This window comes from Brachyhypopomus gauderio, chromosome 3 (genome assembly GCF_052324685.1).
Source record: "Brachyhypopomus gauderio isolate BG-103 chromosome 3, BGAUD_0.2, whole genome shotgun sequence".
Lineage (NCBI taxonomy): Eukaryota > Metazoa > Chordata > Actinopteri > Gymnotiformes > Hypopomidae > Brachyhypopomus > Brachyhypopomus gauderio.
Window position 1 is genome coordinate 16,657,907 of NC_135213.1, and position 24,759 is coordinate 16,682,665.

Here is a 24,759-nt window from a genome sequence, read left to right on the forward strand (position 1 = left end):
CATTAAAACCGTGTGTATTAGCTCCATCTGTTGTTTGCAGAATTTCCTTTGGGCCCCAATTAATAGTTCTCTGAAAGCCCTACATATTCGTGAAATCGTAGATTTCTATATATGGCTTTTTACGTGTTTATTGGACGTATATATGTACATGTGTGTGTGTGTGTGAAAGAGAGAGAGAGAGATTTCAGAGATATTACATGGCTGTTACTGTAAAGTCTGTGGTCACCATATTGATTCAAAATTGGCCGTGTGTAGGGTAAAGCATACACTTTAATTTTAATGTATAATGACTGTGCATTCATTATTATGCATTTATAATTAGCTTTTAGTCAGAATCAATATTTGCAGTGTATGTTTTAGAACAGTTGTGTATCTTTATGACTGTTTGTGAATGTCATTATCATTATATGCATGTATAATGTTTGACATATTATGAAATGTATATGTAAGTGGTGGCTGCCCAAGAGAGGGTGCTAGGGCGGTGACTATTGTTTTGGTGTAAATTATGTTCACAGTAATGTGTAATATATAAAATATACTGGAGGAGATTGGCTTCGTGGTTATGTCTTCTGGGGTGCTAGAAATATAACCTAAGCAGCGCGGCCAATTGCTGACCGTTGCTGACACAAAATCCAAACGTAGCAATATGAACCAATCAGCATCCTTGAATCTGATGCCTAATAGTCATTTAGCGTCCAATCAGAGTCAGTCAGTAGTGGGGTGGATGTACTAGACCAGGGGTGTAAAACTCATTTTGGTCTGGGGGCTGCATACAACTTTTTTGGATCTCAAGGGAGCCAGACCAGTAAACTCATTTCAAAATTACATGGAACTAACAATAAGTCCCCTTTTGTATTAGTGCAAAGAAGTCAATTTAAAAAATCTTTATATGAAACGAATTGTTATTTTACTAAATATATTATGAACAACTTTTTCCTTTTACTTTTTATGTACACTTTTACTCAGTTAAACATTTATTTAAGTACATTATGCATAAAAACTGATCACAGTGACATTTTCCACATCTGGGAAGCAATTCTGAACACATGAACTTTCCATTTTTCTTGAAAAATCCGACACTGTCCACTTAAATCTTTTTTGATAAAGACATTTCACTTAAGAGTGCCAGGGTCAACAGAAAAAGCGGGTAAAGCGATCTACTGACTAAAACATACATATACAGGAACGAAGAGGGAGTCCACTGAACGACTGCGGTAAAGTTGGTTTCATGTTCGCATATTCGGAATTATTTGACACTATCAGCAAAAGTGCCAACATATGCAAATTCTAATTTCTGGCAAACGAAATACCTACAACTTTGTTTACGCCAGGAATAGACATATTTTAAGTTGTAGACAACATGTTATTTAAAATGTACTGTTGTGACCGCTGCAACGTCTAAGGCACCGTCTACAAATTACCTTAACAACAAACAACAAACAGGTAGCAGACGCCCAAATGCGTTCGCACCCCCCCCCCCCCGTAACCGGCCCCAGTGATTGAAAAAATAAAATGTGGCCCGTCATCATTTCTATTTGAGTACCCCTGCCTTAGACGTTGCAGCGGTGACAGCAGTACATTTAATAACTACTAGATCAATGACATTGGCTCCCTGATGTATTCTGAATTACACTATTACAGTCTATGTCATTCCGAGATATTATGCAATCTGGATATTACATATTGAATCACGATGTTGTGCAGCTTTCTCCGTTCATGTTCCTTTTTAAAGCCTTTTTTTGCCGTAAAAGAAGGAAAATATTTAACTAGCTTTCCATAGTACCGTGACCGTATGTCCATAGAAATAAAAGGACAAATTGAGTTTCTTATAAACGTCCTGGATCAAAATGATACAATACAGTTCTTTTTAAGCTGTATCAGCCTGCTGCCTTTAGAACTGAAGACAGTATAACAAATACTAATTGCACGATATTTTTATAATTCGTATTTTTAAATTTTCCTGCAACCACATCTGCGATCAGAAATATTTGCGTTTTGAATCGGTTTGATGATTTTATTTCGGGCTGGAAACTCCGCCCTCCCACCTGTACAGCACCTTGACAGTCTGTAGCAAGTCTGTTTCTGTTACTACTGCTAGTCCGTAACAGCTGGACTCTGCCAACGCCGTCAACCTGTTGCGCGTTTTCGTCTTTGACACGTCTTCGAACGACAAGGGCAGATGACTGTGAACGTTCAATCAGTCAGTGAACGGCGAGAACTTCGGTACATCCGTTATAGACCAGGGTCAGGTTAAACACTGCTGGGTCGCTAGTTGAAAACAATTAATGAGGGCTAACATGAAGTCTATTTCTCTGTTCTGATCAATATTCACTATACGATGAAGCATGTGAAACACTTCAAATAGGTTAGCGCTATAAGTGTTTGGAGAGGAATCTAGTAGTGTTTTCTACAATTTTCTTCAAGACATTCGTACATCAGGCTATAATCTGCAAAGGCTTACTTATCGTCGTGGTACGACGTGCGTGCGGAAAACGGCAGCAGTCGAGGCAACATAAACGTTACGGTCGCGCTGGTGTTTCATCTAAAAGAACAAATATGTTTCCGTCCGAGAATTGTAACATGTGGCCCGATCACGGTGCCTTGTCTTCGAAAAGGGGACTTAGACAACATGCAAGAAGGACCCGGTCACTAATAAGCAAAATGGAAATGCTCATACTCTACTTGCCAGAAATTGCGTGCGACGAGAGTGGGCAACGTATGTGGTGGGCTTTCCTAGTCACATCATTGGTCACTTTCTTTGGAGGTCTCGTCGTTATACTGTTATGGAGAAGTCTCAAATATGCATGGACCATTTGCTGCCAAAGTGGCAACGAGGAGGTAAGATAATTAAGTATAACCAGTGAAATTTAGTCGACAGCTCTTTCAAGACTCAAACTAATCACTGACTACTTATTAAGATGTTCTAGACTAGTGGGCTCGGCACGCAATTCTTTTAGTATCATAGTTGATACAAAGTAATTCATATTGTTTGTCACCATAACAGTTCCCTGCTGAGTGATAAACACATGAGACTTAATCATTTTAAGTGGGATTCCTTACAGGCTATGAAATGTGTATGTGTAAAGGAAATTTCTAATTTTGTATACACACAAAACAACTAAGGGTTGGGTGCATAAAGCCCATGAAAAACCCATGCTATGTTATCATCACATCAGCATGGTTAGACTGTTTTTCAGCGAGTCTAACTGTGAGGTCAGAACTAACTGTTGAACATAGTGACTTTCATTTGCACATAATAGGAAATGCCTTGCCAAGCAGCATTGTAGATTATGTTATTCCTGAAGTAAACCGATTTTGTAAACCTTGTATTTTAAATCCCTTTGTAAACCCTGTGTTATATAAAGCTTATATATATATGTTATATAAAGCTTATTATGTTGGCTTGACAAAGGTTTTACCTACGTAACAAAAGTTAAGGGGTCATTGCAAATTTTAACAGACCACAGTCTTTGTTGTGGAACCATCATATTCAGCACACATGCAAGCATATATAGGCATAGTATGCTTCTGCTTTTGGTATATATTAGACTAGTGGGTTTATGGCAGCCCAGCAAAGTTGACATTTGCCATAGAAAATGAATTGCAGAATGTTCGTAAAGGTAAGATTCTGTGATGTCACAGTATGCCATACTCACAGTACACACACAGACACTTTTCTCTCTCTCATGCCCTCAACTAGAACTACATCGATAACAATTAAATAACCCATCACCCACAAATACTTCCTGGCCAATTAAGTTTCATCCACAGCTTTCCCAAGAGGTAAAACCATTCTTAAGCCTCAACAACTGGGTGCGTGTGTGTGTGTACCTTAATTAGTTTGTTTGGGTGTCTTGGTCCCAACATGCACAAAGGCAGTGTAACTCAGATTACTCCAGACAATCTGTATCTTTGAAGATATCGGTATCCTGTCAAATACTTGACCTTATAGTGCTCATGTATCAGGTATTACTCAAATGAGATCATGTTCAGTGCACTGTGCTTTCATTCTCCTGCAGTCACTTTAAAATCACTAGATATATAATTTTCTTTAAAGTAGTTTAGTAAACTCAAATCTCCTTTTACCGGACTAATGCACTCTGAGAGCAGGAATACTGCAGGTGCTTATTTTTCAGCAGTGTCATTGTAATTAATAAACTGAAAAAAGTGCAATTACCATTACATCACTACCATTAGCACAAATCCAATTTGAATGACAAATATCCCACCTCTCTGTCCCCATGAGACTGTTCTGCATTTATGTCCGAAGGTTCTGGGGTTTATTGGCTTAAGGTTTCAATTATTTAGCAGAGAGGATGGATACCATATTTTTAGCTAAATGTTACACTATTGCAGCTGTATATGTCTTTCCATTTAGCACTCATCTTTCCATATGCAGTGAGATTGATTGTTGCTAGTGTAGTTGGTATTTTCAGTAGATGTGGGCATTGTGATGTGAACATCACAAAGTTTAATAAACATTTATGAAATGTATAGATTATTTTTGATCTATATCACCTTGTGGGATTTGTTGGCATTGAGTAGCACTACATCAATACATACTATTCATTCCTTCTCACCACTGGTGCCTCAGTGACTGCTGTGTCATGAGGGATTGAGTGTCTGACATGCAACCAAACCTTGCAATTGTTCTCTCACTCTTATGAGCACTGATGACCAGTGAGTTTGTTTGAAAATAATTCAAAATGCACTTATTTTGAATTTTAGTTTTCAGTGTTGATGGCTGTAACTGAGTTTGATCTGTATGGACAGCCGGTTAAGGCACGGCTGAACTGCTGAATAAACTACCTGTTCAAATATGTAATTCAAAAGGAATGGATTATCCCAGACTACCACAGCAGGGACACATGTGTAATTTTATTCTTGCCTGTTGAGGACAACGTGGACCTTTCTGGAATGTTTTTTCTCACCTGCTCGGTGAGAAACATTTCACAATGTTCGGTGTCAGATGCCACAGTATTTTTGTCTTTCATGATGATCAAGGCCTAAAATTCATTTTTCAAAAAGGGGCAAGCTATTCCTCTCTTAAATGCTTCACATAGGGGGATTTTTTTCTCACAGTGCAACTGTAGCACCAGCCATCACATTCTTCCTCAGGGTGTCCGCGGGGTTGTAAAAAGTATTAAAAGGTAGTAAATTCAGTTGGCCAAAATTAAGGCCATTAAAAAGTATTAAGCTTCATCTGACGAGGTATTAAATTTTCGAACGCTCATCCAACTGCCTAGACGTTTTTGAATTTGTGTTAAGCGCCTTTCTCCTAAAACTCATTTTTTATGAATGTGATTCACGTGACGTGACCTGATGTTTGTCCGCGCACGCGCCAGTCACCTACATAGCGGCTGGTTTGCCGCCAAACCTGTTAGCGAAACTCTGGGATTTAAACAGGCATGAAAATCTGTCACCTTTCGGTGAAATTCGCCGTTTTGGAGTTGAAAAGGGTGATCTACGCAAATCGTTTAGATCCGAGGAGTTTTTTTTTTGTGGTGCGGGGGTTCAGGAGATTTACATCTATATATTTTAATTATCATATTGACTTAATAAGCAAACAGAGCATTTCCGAAATCGGCTATTTCAATGGCATGGTTGGCCACCCAAAAATTAAATCACAGAGAAAGCGGAAACTATTTAAAAACTTTTTTTTCTAAAAGCGCGTTTTGGCAGCGCTCGCAGTTCACGCGCTGTGTTTGTTGTTATCAACTTGTCAGGCGCTCTCTGGTAGGGGTGGGCAGATCGATGTTTATATCGATAGTATCGATACAAAGGTGAGGATCGGTATCGGATCGATACCATGGCGAAAATATCGATTCTTTTGCTGCAGTTTAGAGGTCTGCGTGGGACTGCTTTTTTAATCCCGCTCCCGCCCGCACCTGCTTGTTTTAGTCCCGCTCCAGCCCGCACCGGCCAAAAAATCGCTTGTTTTAATCCCACACCCGCCCGCCACATACACATTTCTGTCGCCCCTGCCCGCAATCCTAATATGAATTGAATTAATTAGATTTAGTACTTGAAATTTTCTTATGTATTTATTAAAACAGCAATATAGCGATGGATCGCGCTGTCCCATTTCTTACCACAGTCCAAACACATGCCGTCAGGTGACGTACACCAACACTTTCTGATATCAATCACAAGAAGCCGATTTCCCTCTCCATTAATTACAATGGAATATGACTTCCATACATCAGACTTTCCTGTAGTTGGCTTAATTGTGGTGTATTCGCCTGTTTTAATTGAATTTTCCACAGCTGAAACTGGTTGACCGTCTACAGCAGGGGTTGTGCCACCATTGGCACGAGGCATAATCACTGGCACGCGACACGCTGGACCAGCATCAGCAAAAATATATATAATTTAATATAAATTATTATATTAATGGATTATAATTTAAAGTAAAAAGTACCCCCCCCAACGGTTTGGAAGTATCGGTATCGGCGATACTGACCAGTATCGTATCGGTATCGTATCGATACCAAAATTCCAAGTATCGCCCACCCCTACTCTCTGGGTCTTTCGCTTTCTGTGTATTCACACCGAAAGCGACGAGAGCGACACGGCGACCGGAAGTCATTCATTTTCAATGAGAGTGAGCTACATCCAGCGACGCGACGCGGCGCGACGCGAAGTGACTGTGCGTTCACACCGAAAGCGACGAGAGCGACACGGCGACCCGGAAGTCATTCATTTTCAATGAGAGTGAGCGACACCCAGCGACGCGACGCGAAGTGAGCGATTCGAGCGACGCGAACAAGTTGAGCTTGGCTCAACTTTATGCAAATGAGCAGTGACGCGCAGCGGCGACTACCAATCAGAAAGTATGTTTGCACCCTCCTCCGAAACCGCACCTCTGACTTTGGTTCCTACTGATTATTTGTTCCGATTGCAAAATGGAGGAGAGATTAATAGTGGATGTCTCTGGATGTCCCGCACTTTACGATGTTTATTTTTGGAGGGAATACTGTTCATTTGTTAAAAAACATCTGCAATAAATTAGCGTATACCCTATTATTGGTTATGATTTTTTTAATTCCTGTTTGATCTTCGGGTCTGGGGTAAAAAGTAAAAAAAAATACATAAACATTTTAAGTTTATATACTATATGTGTTTTATACACACACTATGTTTTATACACGCACTCCTTTATAATCGTGTGTCCTGTAATCAATAGATTAAAATAAATACTGCGTCCTGCTTTAAAAACGTGATTTGCATATCTGTCACGTGCTGCATGCAGGCGTGATGTTGGACACGCCCCCACGCGACGCGATGCTGGCGACTCGGCGACGGAGAGCGATTTTATCGCTTTCGGTGTGAACGCACAGTTAAGGCTTGCGTTGGGATGTTCAGAAATATCCCGCACTCATAGCGTCACTGACCCGAGCTTTCGCCTCGCTGCAGCGGCGGGTAGTTTGTGCCAGCGTTAAACGCGAGGTCTGTGATGAGAGCAATGAATAGCCAACCATATGACCATATATATGACAATAAAACAGCTTTATTGTAATGTGCTGTTATGGTCAGAGGCGGTCTTTGCATAGAGGCGTTGCTAGGCAATTGCCTTGGGCCCCTCCCACTGTAGGGCCCCCTTGTCTAGCTAAAGCCAGGTTCACACTTTTCAGTCGTCAGGTTTTTGTGCCATTCGCACTACACGGCTGGTTGTGCTGTAATCGCGAGTCTTTCAGTTGTTGTGGCTTTCACACTACATGACTGATCGGCGACGCGGGCTCACAAATTAAACGACTGGGGAATCGCCGACTCATCTGGCTGCCGTCCAAAAACACGAGAACACGAAAACAAATCTCTCGCGAGAACCAGCAACACCACATAGAAGAAAAAAATGTACATGCACTCCACATTTTCGTTATTATTATTATTATTATTACCGTTTAAACACTCCATAGTCCCAAATTGCCAGAATTATTTCATTTCTCCATTGCAGTGAACATAGATATAATCAATTGCACTATTTCTCCAGTGCTGTCACAATAACTTAAACACAGTGTTGTAGTAAAGTTGTAAGAAAGGTGAGGATTTTGTGTGTTTGCTGGGTTACTGTTTTGAAAGCATTCTTGAAAGTTTTTTACATTCTTCAGAGATATCTTCAGCGGTGCCGCGGTTCTCTCTCCGCGTTCCCATTGGCTGTAGCTAGACACTGCTGTTGACTCAGTCGCCGACTGGGCTAGATATTAAACATGCTAGATATTAAACATGCTAGATATCGGCCGGTCGTCCGCGATGAGTCGGTGACGGCTCGGCGAGCGTCTTTCAGCAGTTCACACTAGTGTTGTCAAAAAAAATCGATATATCGATACGTATCGATACTGAACATTCTGAAACGGTACAATACTCGTTTCCCTTAAGTATCGATTCTTTAATCGTTTAATTAATTTAAAAACTAAATTAATTAAGTATCGATTCTTTAAGCATTACATAAAATGCGCTTTCGTTTGACCCACCCAAGCTGCCGTAATGCACAGGACAGTTTGTAATGCTAATATGGCAGCTAAAGCAAACGCAGTGCTGTTGGATTCGAAGCAGATACAGATGGAAAACCGAAGGACATAAACAAGCTCGTTTGCAAGCGGTGCTTTTGGAACATTTCAACAAAGGGCGCTAAAGCCTGGTTGAGTGACCATAGCGCTCGACTCCGCACGCACCTCGCGCGAACCTCCGCAAGCGGTGGAGGCTTTATACTTTCCGCTTTGCAGTGTTGTCCGAAACTATATGTGGTAGTATAAAAGAAACACCCCTCAAAACAGGGGAATGAACACTTACCTGACGAATTTTAATGCTGCTTTGTGTTTCAGTGTGTTTCAGGTTTGAAAAGTGCTGCAATTTAGGCTAAAGTACTTGAAAATGTTGAAATTGTAACTACTTCGTTTCACAACAAATATCTGTCTGACTGAACAGTTTTCCTGTATTACATTAACAAATACGAGCCTCTTGTAATTCCAGGATGAAACATGAGAGAACGTGAAGACTAACGTCTTGGGCGTTTGAAAATAAACAACCATTAAATAATGTGATTAAAAAAATATTTTGAATCATTTCGAGTATATGTATAAATATTTAACTTAATTAAGTTTAACGTGCTGGGAAATATTGGTACAAGCGCTAGAATTGAACCCTGCAAACATGACTTTGTTCATTGCGCTGAGGCGTGGCACGCGCGAAGTTACAAAATTCGAGAGGTGCACGACCTCGCCTGCGCCGCGCTTCAGCGCGATGAACAAAATCATGTTTGCAGGGTTCATACACCTTGTGGAATTCAAACACTTGTATGTCACTTTCAAGGTCCATTTCAATATTTCCCAGCACGAGCAAAGACACTTTGTCAGACGTTCAAAAAACGTCCACTGAAAAGCCAGAATGAAAGTTTTAGCGACGTCTTTTTTAAACGTCTATTACTGCCGTTCAGTTGCAGTTTTTGCACGTCCTGACATCCAATAAAGGTCCTAGTCAGACGTTCAGATAGAAAACTCGTCATAGACGTTCATGTTAAGTTAAAAGGTTAAGGTCCTAGTCATACTGTCAGATTTAGAACCAGTTTTGAACGTCCACCAGATGTGCAAAAATGGGTCTGGACTGACCGACGTGATACAGACTTGATTTTAACGTCTTTCTGACGTCGCATGTTTGTTGGGATAAGTTAAATATTTATACATATACTCGAAATTATTCGCTTTTTTATCACATTATTTAATGGTTGTTTATTTTCAAAACGCCCAATCGTAACGTCTTCACGTTCTCTCATGTTTCATCCTGTAATTACAAGATGCTCGTATTTGTTAACACAAAAGGACTGTTCAGTCAGACAGATATTTGTTGTGAAATGAAGTTACAATTTCAAGCATTTTCAACCACAAAGCAACATACATTTGTTTGTTTATAAAAAAAAATAAAAAGGCTTTAAAACGGAAATTAGCACCGTATCTGACTTTGGTATCGAAAATGGTATCGAATTTCAATATTTTTTTAAGTATCGTATTGAAGTTGTAATTCTTAGTATTGTGACAAGCCTAGTTCACACTACACGACTGAGCGAGCGCCGAGTGATCGCCGATTTGCCTCCGACCACAGTTTCTGTCAGCGATCTACAAAAAACAGTCGGCGACTGAAAAACCAGCCTAAAATCGTGTAGTGTGAACCTGGCTTAACTTATTTCTCACATATTAATGTTGATGGGCCCCCTAGCTAAATTCGCCTTGAGCCCCCAAATTGCTAAGTCCGCCACTGGTTATGGTAACAGACTAGGAGGGTTTGGGTTAGCTAACTTTTATATTAACGCTTGTCAGAAAGCTCTCTGAAACGTAAAGTTACATTACTCTCTGGCCACGTCCCAAACTGCAGACTGCTACTACACTTAATGTGTAAAAAATAAAAAATAATAAATAAAACAAATAAACAAACGAATAAATAAAAGGACACCATGGTTTGAAGTGCTTTCAGTAGTGCAGTATGTAATGTTCCAGAGTGTGCTGTCTGGGACACAGCCTTACTGTCCAACATTAATGTTAGTCTTGTCTAGTCAGGAAACCTTAACATATATTTTTTGTCATTTCATTTCAGCATGCCACCAAAGAAAAAAAATAAAACCACAGGACACACTCCTGAGTTTTTTTTTTTAAAGAGTGGAAATAATTTAAGTATACAACAGAGTTTAGAAATAATAATAATAATCATCAAACCTGTTGTTGTATTATTTTAAATATTATGTATCACCTTATTAGGAGAGTACTGGTACAAAGATACAGTAACAGTGCAGAAGCTGCAGAGATCATTCGTGCTTTGCCTTCAGAGGTACATGGATTATTTGGGCAAGTGGAAGCTCTGGTCAGGTTGCTTTTAGTAGTATATGTTTCATCCTCTGAGGCAGAGAGAAGTTTTTTGGTTATATCTGAATATAATCCATACATTGCATGCATAATTTATTTTAAGTTTGTGGACAACAATCCATCATGTTGTATTTTGTTTATTATTTGCAATTTACCGTAATTCCACAAATGTTCTATGTCACTATACATACAGTGATTAACTACCTTACCTACAGTGGAATCAGTTTATATAAATATTTTAGAGGATAGGGTGGGCTTTGATTTAATAGCAAATGTGTCGTCGTCCCCCATGTCAAACCCTCTCCTAACGCCCTTGCGTAATGGTAATTGCCGTATCCCCATGCCATCACCTGTTATAAACCCCCCCCCCCCCCCCCCCCCCCCCCCACCCACCCATTTTTTTGCCTGTTTAAAGACTGGTTTAGGCAAGAGGTTAGCAATAACCAAGAGGCCACTTCAGTCGCCGCTTTAAGTCATGCTGGTATTCAAAAATATTTTGTAGGTATTAAAAAGGTATTAAATTCAACTTAAGAATCTCTGTATATACCCTGTTCCTGAATCTACCTCATGCTTTAAGTTTTAAGGCAGCTTTATGAGAAACTGTATCTGAGTGGTGACTTAAAATTGACATTTTGTAACATCGCCTGGTAAAAGGTGGAGCACTGCCCATTTTACAAATGAAGCGTCATTTCACTATTTATGAGCTCAAGCCGAGGATTATCTTCTAAGCCAGTTAACCTGAATCTTGTCTTTGGATTACTGCTTCACCTTGGTAATGTTACTGTTACCTGTCTTGACATCACTAGCCTTGCTGGTAACGCAAGTCCTTTCAGATGTTTTTTTTGTTTGTGTTTTTTAAGTGGGTTCCAGATTATGAAGATGAGGTAGATTTAATCCAATATAGATCCAAAAATGCTCTCTCATTTTAGACCCATTTCCAGGCTACCATTTCTCTCTAAAGTTCTGGAGAAGGTTGTCCTTTTGCAGCTACAAGATTTTTTGGATCAAAACAGTATCCTGGAGACTTTCCAGTCTGGGTTTAAACCACTTCTTTCTACTGAATCTGCACTTTTAAGAATTTTTAACGATCTTTCATTAAATACTGACATGGGGGATTCTGCCATTCTCATGCTTTTAGACCTTTCAGCTGCGTTTGATACAGTGGACTATGGCATCCTTTTGGCTCGGTTGGAGAAATGTGTTGGAATACTGCTCTGGAGTGGTTTAGGTCATATTTATCAGGAAGAAGCTTTTCAGTTTGTCTTGGGGATATTGTATCATATACAGGACCTCTCAAATGTGAGGTTCCCCAAGGGTCCATTCTTGGGCCTGTTTTATTTTCTTTGTATGTGCTTCCCTTAGCGTCTATTCTAAGGAGATATGGTATCTCTTTTCATATATATGCTGATGATACCCAAATTTATTTGCCTCTTAATCAAAGAGGAAAAACTCCTTAAAGAAGCTGTTAGATTGTCTTTAGGACATTAAATCTTGCATGACGTAAAAATTTTTTAAAGCTAAGTGAAAGTAAAACAGAAGTAGTGATTTTTAGACCCAGCAGTTCAGCGGTACTCAAATAGAAATGATGACGGGCCACATTTTATTTTTTCAATCACTGAAGGGGCCGGTTAGGTTGGGGGGGGGGGGGGGGGGGGGGGGCACGACGCATTTGGGCGTCTGCTACCTGTTTTTTGTTGCCATAAAGGCAATCCCCGGCATCGTCTTGAGATCGCGATTTCAAAATAAGAGCGGATAGCGCAATTGAAAAAAAAAGATTCCTAAAAAAAACACTTTTCAAAACAGCTCGCAGGCCAGAAATAGATAGCCCGCTATAGCCCGCAGGCTGCTATTTGAGTATGGGTGCAGTAGTTCCAGTGAGGCCCCCTGTGGAAATTTGGATTATTTGAGTGCCTTATGTAAAACTTAATGTAAAAAATCTTGGCGTGACAATAGACCATGATCTTAAGTTAGATAGACAGATTAACTCTGTCATTTAATCCAGTTTCTTTCAGTTGAGGCTTTTAAAGTCAAAATTTAAGCCGTACTTAAATTTTACTGATTTTGAGAGGGTTATACATGCTTTTATTTAATCTAGACTGGAATATTGTAATGGGCTTTATGCAGGTGTTGGTCAGACCTCCATCTCACGGCTGCAGCTGGTTCAAAATGCTATTGCCCGTCTTTTGACCAAAACACGTAAATGTGAGCACATCTCACCTGTATTGGCTTCCCGTCTGTTTTAGAGTAGATTTTAAGATTCTTTTGTATGTTTATAAAGCACTAAATGGCTTAGCTCCAATTTATCTCTCTGAACTCCAATTTACAAATAAATTGACATTGAAATTTTACTGTAATGATGAAATGTATGATTTACTGTAATTTACTGTAATGGCACTGGTGACCTGCATCTCCCCCATTGCTGTCTTCATGAGATGCAGTGTCTATAAAGTGCCTAGTATTTTGAATGAGAACATTTGAGAGCACAAGTCCCTCTGCCCATCTGAGGAGGACAGAACTGTGTCCCCCAGATGCAGGCAACAGAAACACTGCTCTCCCTCATCCACTAATAGCTAAGGATGTTATTATACAGCAGCATTATGCATTAAACATTTCCTGTCATCATTTTGGAGCTTGAAGCTTGGAAGTTTGTCATAATGACAAAAAAAATTAACTTTCAATCATGCTTAATACTTGACATTTTATGTGTTTTGTTGGTTAGAACAATGTAGAATTTTGAACATACTGTAAATGTGTGTGTGTGTTTGTGCGTGCATAGGAGGTTCAGGGTGTTATTGACTCTACTGAGGTTGCTAAACGTCCAGGTGAGAGCACAGAAGGGCAAAACCAAGATGAGGAACTGACAGTTGACTGGATGACCTCAGTGAAGGACTGGGCGGGGGTCATCATCTGTGCACAGAACAAGACAGGGCGTCTGCTGGTGAGTCCCGCCTCTTTTGACCTCTACAGAGCCTACATAATTAGCATAATTCCTAGATAACTACTGTAAGCTCTCTGATTTCCTCTCTCTCTCTTTCTCTCTCTCTCTCTCTCTCTCTCTCTCTCTCTCTGTACGTTTTGGCCTTTTTCTTTTGCTTTGACACAGTATCAGCATATAATCATTCTTTAGATTTTCTACAAAACATAAATAAAAACAATACTTTTTAAATGGACAATGTGATGCAATGAAATCCGAATCCTGAAAGTGAATCATTTTGATGTTGCTCTATAAATATTTCACAAAACAAGAAATGTTAAGAATGAGAAAGTGTCCAATTTGTCATCCTTGTAATGTCCTAATTGTGGGTTGTGTGAAGCTCCAAGCTAATCTGATACCAGCAGTAAAGCGAGAAGGCATTTGGACAGACCTGTAATGTGTGCTGAGCAACACACACATAGATAATGCACATAAGGTTTCCAAATTAGAAAAGAAACATATCAACATATCAACATTTTTCTTAATAAATTCGAAATACAAAATTGAAATGAGTGATCCCAGTTTGAGTATTGTGTTCCAATTATATGTAGCAGCAACTGAAATGGAGTCGAGCCATACAAAGTATTTGCATTTGGAACAATAAGTTGAATGTAAATATTACCTAGTGTAATATTTAACAGATGCTGGCTCTAATAGTTTTAAATACCCTGGAGTCTGACCTAGAACAGTCAGACAAAAAACACAAACCAGTGTACATTATGACAAATATGTAAGGAGGGCCTGTTTACTATAAAATTACACTACAGTTACAGTTGCACTATGCAACCTTTACCCATGGACTATATACAGTGGGATGCAAAAGTTTGGGCACCCTTGTTAATTTTCCTGATTTAACTTTATAAATCAATGAATGTTTGGATTAAAAAATTCAGTTAAGTATATCATATAGGGGATAAACAGTGATATTTGAGAAGTGAAATGAAGTTTATATGATTTACAGAAAGTGTGCAATAATTGTCTAAACAAAAATAGGCAGGTGCATAAGTTTGGGCACCCAAAAAAAAAAAATCCCTTAATATTTTGTAGATCCTCCTTTTCGCAAAAATAACAGCCTCTAAACGCTTCCTATAGCTTCTAATGAGAGTCTAGATTGTGGCTGAAGGTATTTTAGACCATTCTTCTTTACAAAACATCTCTAGTTCATTCAAGCTGGCTCGTCCAAATGTGCTTTAGCATACCTCAAGCAGCTCTGTTTGTGATGTGGGTCGAGAAAAGGCTTCCTCTGCATCACTCTTCCATACAGCATCTCCTTGTGTAAAGTGCACCGAATAGTTGAACGATGCACAGTGACCCCATCAGTAGCAAGATGATGATGTAGGTCTTTGGTGCTGGTCTGTGGGTTGACTCTAACTGTTCTCAACATCCTTCGCTTCTGTTTATTCGAGATTTTGCTTGGTCTGCCACTTCAAGCCTTGACTTGAACTGTACCTGTCTTCTTCCATTTTCTCACAATGTTTCTCACACTGGAGACTGAAAGCTGAAATCTCTGATTTCAGAACATGGTTCTGTATCCTTCCCCTAAATCATGACGGTGTGACGGGCAGGGTGAGCAACTAAAAAGGAAACGATCACGCCAAGTCTCAGGGAAAGAGGATGGTTTAATTGAAAGTGCGCAAACCAAAAACCTGTGACATTGTTCCAGATTAAGGACATAATAACCAGCAGTCAACTGGTACAAAGACAAGACATATATAGACGAACAAATGACCCTCAGGTGAGACGGATCACGGGTCCCGCCCACCTGAGGGACGAACATCACATGACCAAAACAGGACAGCTGCCGCTGTAAACGGGGGCGACCGGCAGGGGGCCACCCCACAACGTGACAGACGGTGAACTATCTTTGTTTTCAGGTCATTTGAAAGTTGTTTTGAATCTCCCATGCTGCGACTCTTCAGAGAAGATGCAAAGAGGAGAAAAACATACAATTGCCACCCTTAACTACCCTTTCTCATAATTGGAGTCACCTCTGTATGGAGGTCAAGGGTCACTGAACTTACCAAACCAAATTTGAGTTCCAATAATTAGTTCTAAAGGTTTTGAAATCAATAAAATGACAACAGTGCCCAAACGTATGCACCTGCCTATTTTTGTTTAGACAATTATTGCACACTTTCTGTAAATCATATAAACTTAGTTTCACCTCTCAAATATCACTGTTTGTCCCCTATATGATATATAACTATTTTTTTTATCCAAACATTCAATGATTTATAAAGGTAAATGAGGAAAATTAACAAGGGTGCCCAAACTTTCGCATTCCACTGTATGAATGAAGAGTACACATTAATTGTCTCTCAAAGTGAATATTTGAAGCCAACAAGATCTAAATAGGAACAAGATCAAGCACAGTAAAGACTAGCCAGGAGAGTATCTACATGGTTTAGCATCCAGTGCAGACAAAATATTATTTTAAGACCTTTAAAACAGCAGTAACATAAACATTGCATGAATGAACATTGCCAGATATAACATTTTTGTCATTTAGATAAATTAAACTAGCGAGTTAAGCAGTTTGGGTTACTTTGGTCACCATAGATCGACAGGTTGGACAATACCCAGTCTTTTGGTATTTGAGCAGTGCAAAGATCTGAAATAGGAGCAGCATATTAGGAGCTGCAATCTCTGGTATATATAGCACTGTCTCTGGTAAATATAGCACCGTCTCTGGTATATATAGCACCGTTTCTGGTATATAGCACCATCTGTGCTATATAGCACCATCTCTGGTATATATAGCACAATCTCTGATATGTAACACCATTTCTTGTATATAATGCCTTCTCTGGTATACAGCAGATGATGAAATTTTGGGGCGGGAAGAGTGTAAGTAGGGAGAGACTGACTAAAGTCCATATAATTTCAGCAGCATGTGTTTCTTGGTGTCACTTCTAGTCAGGTTATGGTGAATATGGCTGAGCTTGCTGGGATATTCGGGGATGGCACAGCTGCTTCCCTCTCCTGCCTCATTTTATTCCCTTTCTGCTTGTTTTCAGTATGGAAGCACCGCTGTTACAGGTTAGCAGCTTCTCACACAACAGCTGTTACAGCTGTTTTTACTGAAGTTCCTCATAAATTGGGTGTGTGTCTTTTGGCCATCTTTTATCTGTGTCACTTTTAGCCAGACTTTCCTCATTATGTGTGTCTAGGTTGTATGTTGCTGTTGATGCTTCAGGAACCTGGGCATCATTTAAAATGCTAATCAGGGATTAGCATTTTATCATCACATCTTGGGTTAGGGCATGTTTAGGGAAATCCAGGTTTATTTTATTTTATTTTATATCCTGTTTATTTAACAGGGTACCCGCGGGTCCTTAAAAAGTCTTAAAATGTCTTAAATTTAGTTTTCCATATTCAAGGCCTAAAAATGTCTTAAAATGTCTGGAATTTTATGAGGGGAGGCATTAAATTATTATAAGTGTGTGTTGTTCAGTAGTTCTGGCGCGATGTGAACTTTGCCGAATCTAGCGCTAGGACCATGCAGAAAATAACCGCTCCAGGGTCCTAGTGCTAGATTCCTAGAGTTGGAGTATACAGCCTCAACAACGTCAACAATTTTCGTTCGCCACACCCCCCCACCCCCCCTGAACACACCTGCATCCCCAGTAATAGTATTATTTTTTCTTGTGAGAGGTATTAAAAAGGTCTTAAAAGTCATTGAATTTGAGATAAAAAAATGTGCAGATACCCTGATTTAAACCTCTTTCACAGAGCTGGCTTGTCTTAAGGAATTTGACAAATTGTAATAATAAACAGAATTATAAACATGATAAAAATAGCATGTAACTATAATATTATATAACCAAGGCATGTTAGTTCACATGTTGGCATCAGTGGTGGAGGAAATATTCACATCCTTCAGTTTTATTACAACACTGTAAAGGTAGTCTTACATTAAAAATGTTATGTAAAAATACAAAAGTATTATCATAAAAAATGTATATGAAATAAAAGGAAATGCAGAAAAATACTGTACCAATATAATTCATTGTTATTAATTTTGTATAAAAGTAAGGAGGCAAGAGAATCTTTTTTTAAGGATTTTGTCATGGTAAATAGACATAATCTGAGGTTTTTTATTTACCACTATTGATTTTATCAATTTTTAGATCTTTTATTAATAATATGTATGTGTCAAGGGTGAGTTTTAGCAGAATGGAGAGACGAGCAACATTTGAAAACATGCAATTTTATTAAGAAAACTAGCGCTTAAATCATGCATCACCAGACAGAAATGGTTTTGACGTTGTGTGGGCAATGCATTGTGGGCAACGTAGTGTCCGCATGAGAATGGTTAACATACTGGCTAGTTAATAACATAATGGCTTCCGCACGACGTTACCCGTGATGAATTGCAGCAGAGCGGGGTAGGCATAGCACTTATAAGAACGTATAGTGATTTCTAGCTTGTACTTGTCACGTCTGGCTCCGCCCCCTTCTAGTCTCGTCGTTTTTATGTTTTCCTTGTTCTTGTTACGCCCCTCTGTTTCAGCTGTTCCGTGTTAGCTCGTCTTAGTTTTACAAGTGTGTGTGTGTGTTGCCTATGTCCAGACTATACCTTGAGGGATCATTGTCGTTTCTTTATCTCCTAGTTGGTGTGTATATGTCCAGACTATACCTTCAGGGATCATTGTCGTTTCTTTATCTCCTAGTTGGTGTGTATATATAGCCTATGTCCAGACTATACCTTCGGGGATCATTGTCGTTTCTTTATTTCCTAGTTGGGTGTGCACGGTATTCATGCCTTATCTGTGATTCGTGGTTTTGATTAGCTTCGTGTTTGTGTATGGTTAAAGTCTCTGTTCCATTTTCAGGTTCGTAGTGTTTTAGGTTTTCAGTTCATGTTTGGTCTCCGCGTTCTCTAACGTGATATCGTGCCTGGCAATACATGTATGTTCTGTTAGACTTCATGTTCATGTATGGCCGTTACTTGCTTCTCGTGTGTTTGTTCATGTCAGTGTATGTAACAATTAGTTGTACTCTTGTGTTTGGTCTAGTTTTGTGCCCTTGTCATTTCCGCTGCCTTTTAGTGTATTAAGCGTTAGTTCTCTATTCATCATGCCACGTCATTCGCGGTCCACTCGCGTGTCGTCTGCAAATGTAAGATGTGAAATAAAATCTAATGAGATTGTACTATCTACTTCGCATTTGTGTCCGCCCCTTGATTGCGCAACAGCCAAATCGTGAAAAAAGTATGTGAATATCTCACGACAAAAAGTCAAATGAACTGAACTTTCAACTAGTTCATAATTAAAATTGTGAACTTTGAATGTGAACTGTTCATGAAATACTTCCACACTACTGATGTAGCTCCTCGTTTAGGAACTAAATCATTCACAATGTGAGCACTGCTGCTCTCTCCGCTGTTGGCCATGTTTATTTTGCGCGCTGCACGCACAACCTGCGTCCTTGCGTCATAATGTCGCGATATAGCGAAATTCTATCGAATAAAGAAATGTACCGGTATTTTTGTGAACGATATTATATCGCCCACCTCTACCCATGTATGTCAGCAAATAGGGAAGATGTGAACACTCGTGAGCAAAGATGTGAACTGCCTTTGCACAAGTGCTTTTCACAAACCCGTCTCTGAGCTATACCACAAATAAAAATGCTGAAGTAGAAACTGGCATGGCTAAAATAGATGTTGCTGGAAATGTGAGCTAATACAGACTATTTGGTAATGGCAAATGGTATTTTTTAAGACACAAATTAAAACGGTATCACAGTTTACACTACCGTTCAAAAGTTTGGGGTCACTTAGTAATGTTCTTATTTTTGAAAAAAAAGTTTTTTTTTTTTTTATTTAGCTAACATTAAATGCATCAAAAATACACTATACATTATCATTGTGGTAAATGACTATTCTAGCTGTAAACGTTTTTTAATGCAATATCTACATAGATGTATGGAGACCCATTTCCAACAACCATTCCTCCAGTGTTGTAATGGTACATTGTGTTTGCTAACTGTGTAATAATAATAATAATAATAATAATCTTTATTTGTATAGCACGTTTCATACATACATGCAACTCAAAGTGCTTTACAGTATAAATAAAAGAAACATAAAAAGGAGAAGATAAAAAGGAAATGTTAGAAGAAATTAAAGTAAAATAACATAAAATGTAAAAAAGTAAAGTAAACAATATAATAAAAAAGTAAAGTAAATAAAACTATTAAGATAATTACAACAGATTTACCTCACCCACGCTCTCTAGAACAACAAACACACAGAGCGCGACCTTCATTCTCACTGGTTTTATGCGAACTGTGTGCTCGTAGGCCCACAGTTATGCACGGCCACCTGGTGAAATTGGCCGAGGGTGAAATTCCCAATCACTCAGTTACCCTGCCTGGTAACCACCAATGATGCCACCTGTAAAAAAAGTGTTATGGACAGACGAATCAAAGTTTGAGGTGTTTGGATCACACAGACGAACATTTGTGAGACGTAGAACAACTGAAAAGATGCTGGATGAGTGCCTGACACCATCTGTCAAACATGGTGGAGGTAATGTGATGGTCTAGGGTTGTTTTGGTGCTGGTAAAGTGGGAGATTTGTACAAGGTAAAAGGGATTTTGAATAAGGAAGGCTATCACTCCATTTTGCAGCACCATGCCATACCCTGTGGACAGCGCTTGATTGGAGCCAATTTCATCCTGCAACAGGAGAATGACCCAAAGCACACCTCCAAATTATGCACAAACTATTTAGAGAAGAATCAGGCAGCTGGTGTTTTATCAGTAATGGAGTGGCCAGCGCAGTCACCAGATCTCAACCCCATTGAGCTGTTGTGGGAGCAGCTTGACCGTATGGTACGAAAAAAGTGCCCATCAACCCAATCAAACTTGTAGGAGCGGCTCCTGGAAGCATGGGGTGAAATTTCTCCAGATTACCTCAGCAAATTAACAGCTAGAATGCCAAAGGTCTGCAATGCTGTAATTGCTGCTAAGGGAGCATTCTTTGACGAAAGCAAAGTTTAAAGTAGAAAATTTTTTCAAATTAAAAAAAAAAAACATTTTTTCTACCTTGTCAATGTCTGGACTATATTTCTATTCATTTTGCAACTCATTTGATAAATGTATGAGATTTCAGGGAAAACACAAAATTGTCTAGGTGACCCCAAACTTTTGAACGGTAGTGTAAATTGCAAATACAGTAGGTGTATTTATAATATAATGTAATAAATGTGATTATAATGTGATTTTTTTAGCAAAAAATATTATAATCTGTCTTTAGTAAGCCTTTGTTCAGGGTTCTCCCAGAGCAGGTGCTATAACTCTTTTCTCACTAGGAATTGTGCATGGCCAACACGAGAAGAGAGGGCTGGTTTTGCGATTATGAGCTGGATGGGTTGTGTTCTCCAAGCACTATATGTGTTGCTGTTTTTAATGTCTATTAAAGTGAGACCTTGTTCTTCAGGACCTTGAACATCATTCAGTTCTTTATTGAACTGCAGCTGTAGTCGTGGACTCTGCTGGTGATGGAGCTGTTACCTTCTCTGTTTTATACTTTATATGTGAAATAGAAAAGTGAGGTCAGGTGTTGGGTACCTAAGAGAGCCTGCAGATGGCTTGGAACTTCATGAAAGCTTAGGCCTCTGACTTTAGACCTGTGTGTGTGTGTGTGTGTGTGTGTGTGTGTGTGTGTGTGTGAGACGACTATCCATACTCCTGCAACCAAGCCCTGCTTGTTACAAGGTCAAGTCTTCCACTTCCTGCTTTCCTCCTGTACATACGCTTTTCTCTCAGCTCTGCCTGTTCTTTCATTTATTTGAGTTATATCTAAAAGTTAAAGTTATTTTTACAAGTTAAAAGGATCCATTACTCATTACTTCACTTGGTAAGCTTTTTTACATTCATCTATAAAGGATAATTTAGCATTTTTTACATTCCGACAGTCCGACACTGCGAGTGAACTCTTTTTTGCGCCTCATCCTTGTGAGTGGTTTTTGTGCACTGTTTTATCAGCAGCTGATATTGTTTTCAGCTGTGAAATACCTGCCAGAACTTATTGGGTGTTATTTTTGCACTTTGGATTTTTAACTTGGATATTTGAGCCTTGTGCCCGGTGCTTTTGCGATTATGGCTCATGCTTCCATATCATCTATTTGCTCTGAGTGTATCAAACTGTCTCAGAGGGTTGCAGAACTTCAGGAAAGAATCCATACCTTACATTCTATAAGGGAGGAGGAAGAATATCTGGACTCGATTCTTGCCACACAAACTGCTGACAAAACCGTCCCTGTGACTGGCAAAGAAAGAGACGATTGTCGCTGGGATGTACTGGGGGCAAAGCCTAAGCTCATCTTGGCCTCAACTCCTAATCCCGTTAACAACAACAATGATAAGGGCTGGAGTCTTGTTCGGGGGAAGGAACGTAGCAGAAACCAGCACAGCAGCGGTGGCAAGCAGCAATCTCGAGAACAGAACATTCTTCTCGATAACAGATATGAAGCTCTCGCCTCAACTGAAGTAGCAGAAACTGAACAGTCTCATCACAACAAACTGCCTCCCTCTCCAGGACATCAAGGACATCAAGCACACCCCAATCAGCATCAGAGATCCGACTCCAGTCTGGCTGCTAAGCATGCAAATAACTCTGGCCATTCGCGGACCAACCACCAGGCTGCCAACTGTGTTAGCCAGCAGCATGCTAACAAGCATGCTAAGAGGGTTAGCCATTGGGATGCTAACCATGTTGGCCATCGGGGTGGTAACCATGCTGGCCATCGGGGTGGTAACCATGCTGGCCATCGGGGTGGTAACCATGTTGGCCATCGGGGTGGTAACCATGTTAGCCGCCGAGGCATTAACGGTGAAAGAAGACGAGGAACACCGCCACAGCCCAAAACGCTGCTAATTGGGCTCAGTCATCAGAGATGTATGGAGCAACAGTATTAAGGCCTTTTGCTTTCCTCGTGTTACTGTCTGTGAAGTGATACCCATGATTCCACACATATTGCATGACCATCCAGCTACGGAAAGACTGATTGTACATGTCGGCTCTAGCGATGTTTACACACAACAGTCTGAGATTCTGAAACAGGATTTTAACCATCTGCTCGACATTCTGGAGTTTTCCCGGTGTGAAGTGTTCATTTCTGGACCGATACCAACTGCACGTCGAGGCAGTGGTCACTTTACCAGACTGCTGGCTCTAAACAGCTGGCTCACTACAGCCTGTGCTCATCAGAAGGTAAACTTCATTGACAATTTCAACATCTTTTGGAGGCGTCCTGAGCTTTTTAAATCAGCTTCACCCTAACAGGGCTGGGACTCAAATGCTTGTGGATAATCTAATGTATGGAATCACTCACATGCGGAATCTGCACCCAACCGCCAGCAGTAACGTCAGTAATGTCAGTCAAAGGAGCCCACCATCTCCTGTCAGAGAATCTGTCCACAGTCTCAGAGGTAAACTCCAGGAGGTTGAAGAGGTTCTGCAACACTACAGTCTGCAGTCTTGTAGGAACTCACCTACTTCTCCTGCACACTCAGTGAATTCTTAGGTCTGACACACTGGAACCCATGCTCCTAGTCAGTGCTACATTCCAGTTATTTTAAATAGCCGGTGGCATGGCTCTCAGAATCGAAATAAAAATGTAATCAGAAGAAAACATAAGGGTACAAAACATTGTAACAAACAAAATTTGATCCCAGTGAAATGCACAAGTGATGTAAGCGATGCTGATCAAACACATCAAGTCTTCAAAGTCTCCTTACTAAACGTCCGCTCACTCACAAACAAGTCTTTTATAATAGCTAAATTAATTGAAGATTACTGTCTGGACTTTCTTTTTCTAACAGAGACTTGGCTTGATAGCAATGGAGCAATAGTGCTAAATGAAGCTTCGCCTCCCGACTTTAACTATTTTAATGTCTCCAGGGTAAATAAGAGAGGTGGCGGTGTTGCATATTTTTACTATAAAGCATTCCGCTGTAAGCAGATCTCATTAGGGGAACATCCTACGTTTGAATATCTGGCAGTACAACTCAACAGTACTTATTCAGTTCTTTTGATTGTTATCTATCATCCTCCCAGACTACATGCAGATTTTCTTGAAGATTTTGAAGAAATGCTTTCAAGGATTTTAATTGATTTTGATTATGTTTTAATTACTGGGGATTTTAATATTCACATGGATATATCCACAAATACAATCACTTCAGAATTCATGAGGATGCTTAACTCTTTTGATCTCATACAGCATGTATCAGGCCCAACTCATAAGCATGGCCACATTTTAGATTTGATCATTTCTAAATGTATAGAGGTTAATAATACTGAAATTACTGATGTTGCAATCTCTGACCATTTTGGTGTATTTTTCAATATGTCATTATCTACTAGAACACTCAGTGAAAAGCGCACAATAACCAAGCGTTATCTCAGTGCTGGCAGTGTCGTGGCCTTCACAGACATGATACAGTCCCTCCCTCCCCTCTCAGAAAATGGGGATGAGCTAGTTGAAACATTCACACACAGAGTTAGGAACTGTATTGATGCTGTGGCACCAAAGGTAACTAAAATAATCTCTGGTAAAATTAAGATGCCATGGAGAAACACTCCATCTATTGTAAAATTTAGGCAAGATTGTAGGCAGGCTGAGAGACGTTGGTGAAAGTCAAAATTGCAAGTACATTTTGATATTTATAAAACAACATTGCAGAATTACAACAGTGAAGTGAAATCAGCAAGGAAAAACTACTTCTCTACCTTAATCAATTCATCCAATAATAACTCGGCTGTCTTGTTCAGAAGCATAGATCAGCTAGTAAACCCCACCTCCTGTGGCTTCCCTGAGACTGTTTCAGTTGAAAAATGTGAGGAGTTTGCTATATTTTTTAGGGACAAGATTACTAGTATAAGGCAGAACATAGCAACAAGCACTAATAGACCATCAACCC

The 24,759-nt window shown here is 39.7% G+C and overlaps 1 protein-coding gene across 1 annotated transcript in view; it reads left to right on the forward strand.

Moving 5' to 3' along the window:
• Window positions 1-2,131: 2,131 nt before the first annotated feature.
• The window catches only part of LOC143509622 (calcium-activated potassium channel subunit alpha-1a-like), a 59,661-nt gene continuing 37,033 nt past the window's right edge, over window positions 2,132-24,759 (forward strand). The window contains exons 1-2 of the mRNA XM_076998475.1: window positions 2,132-2,838; window positions 13,627-13,788. Coding sequence (XP_076854590.1) covers window positions 2,557-2,838; window positions 13,627-13,788 — 444 coding nt within the window. The 5' untranslated portion in view covers window positions 2,132-2,556. The remainder of the gene's footprint in view (window positions 2,839-13,626; window positions 13,789-24,759) is intronic.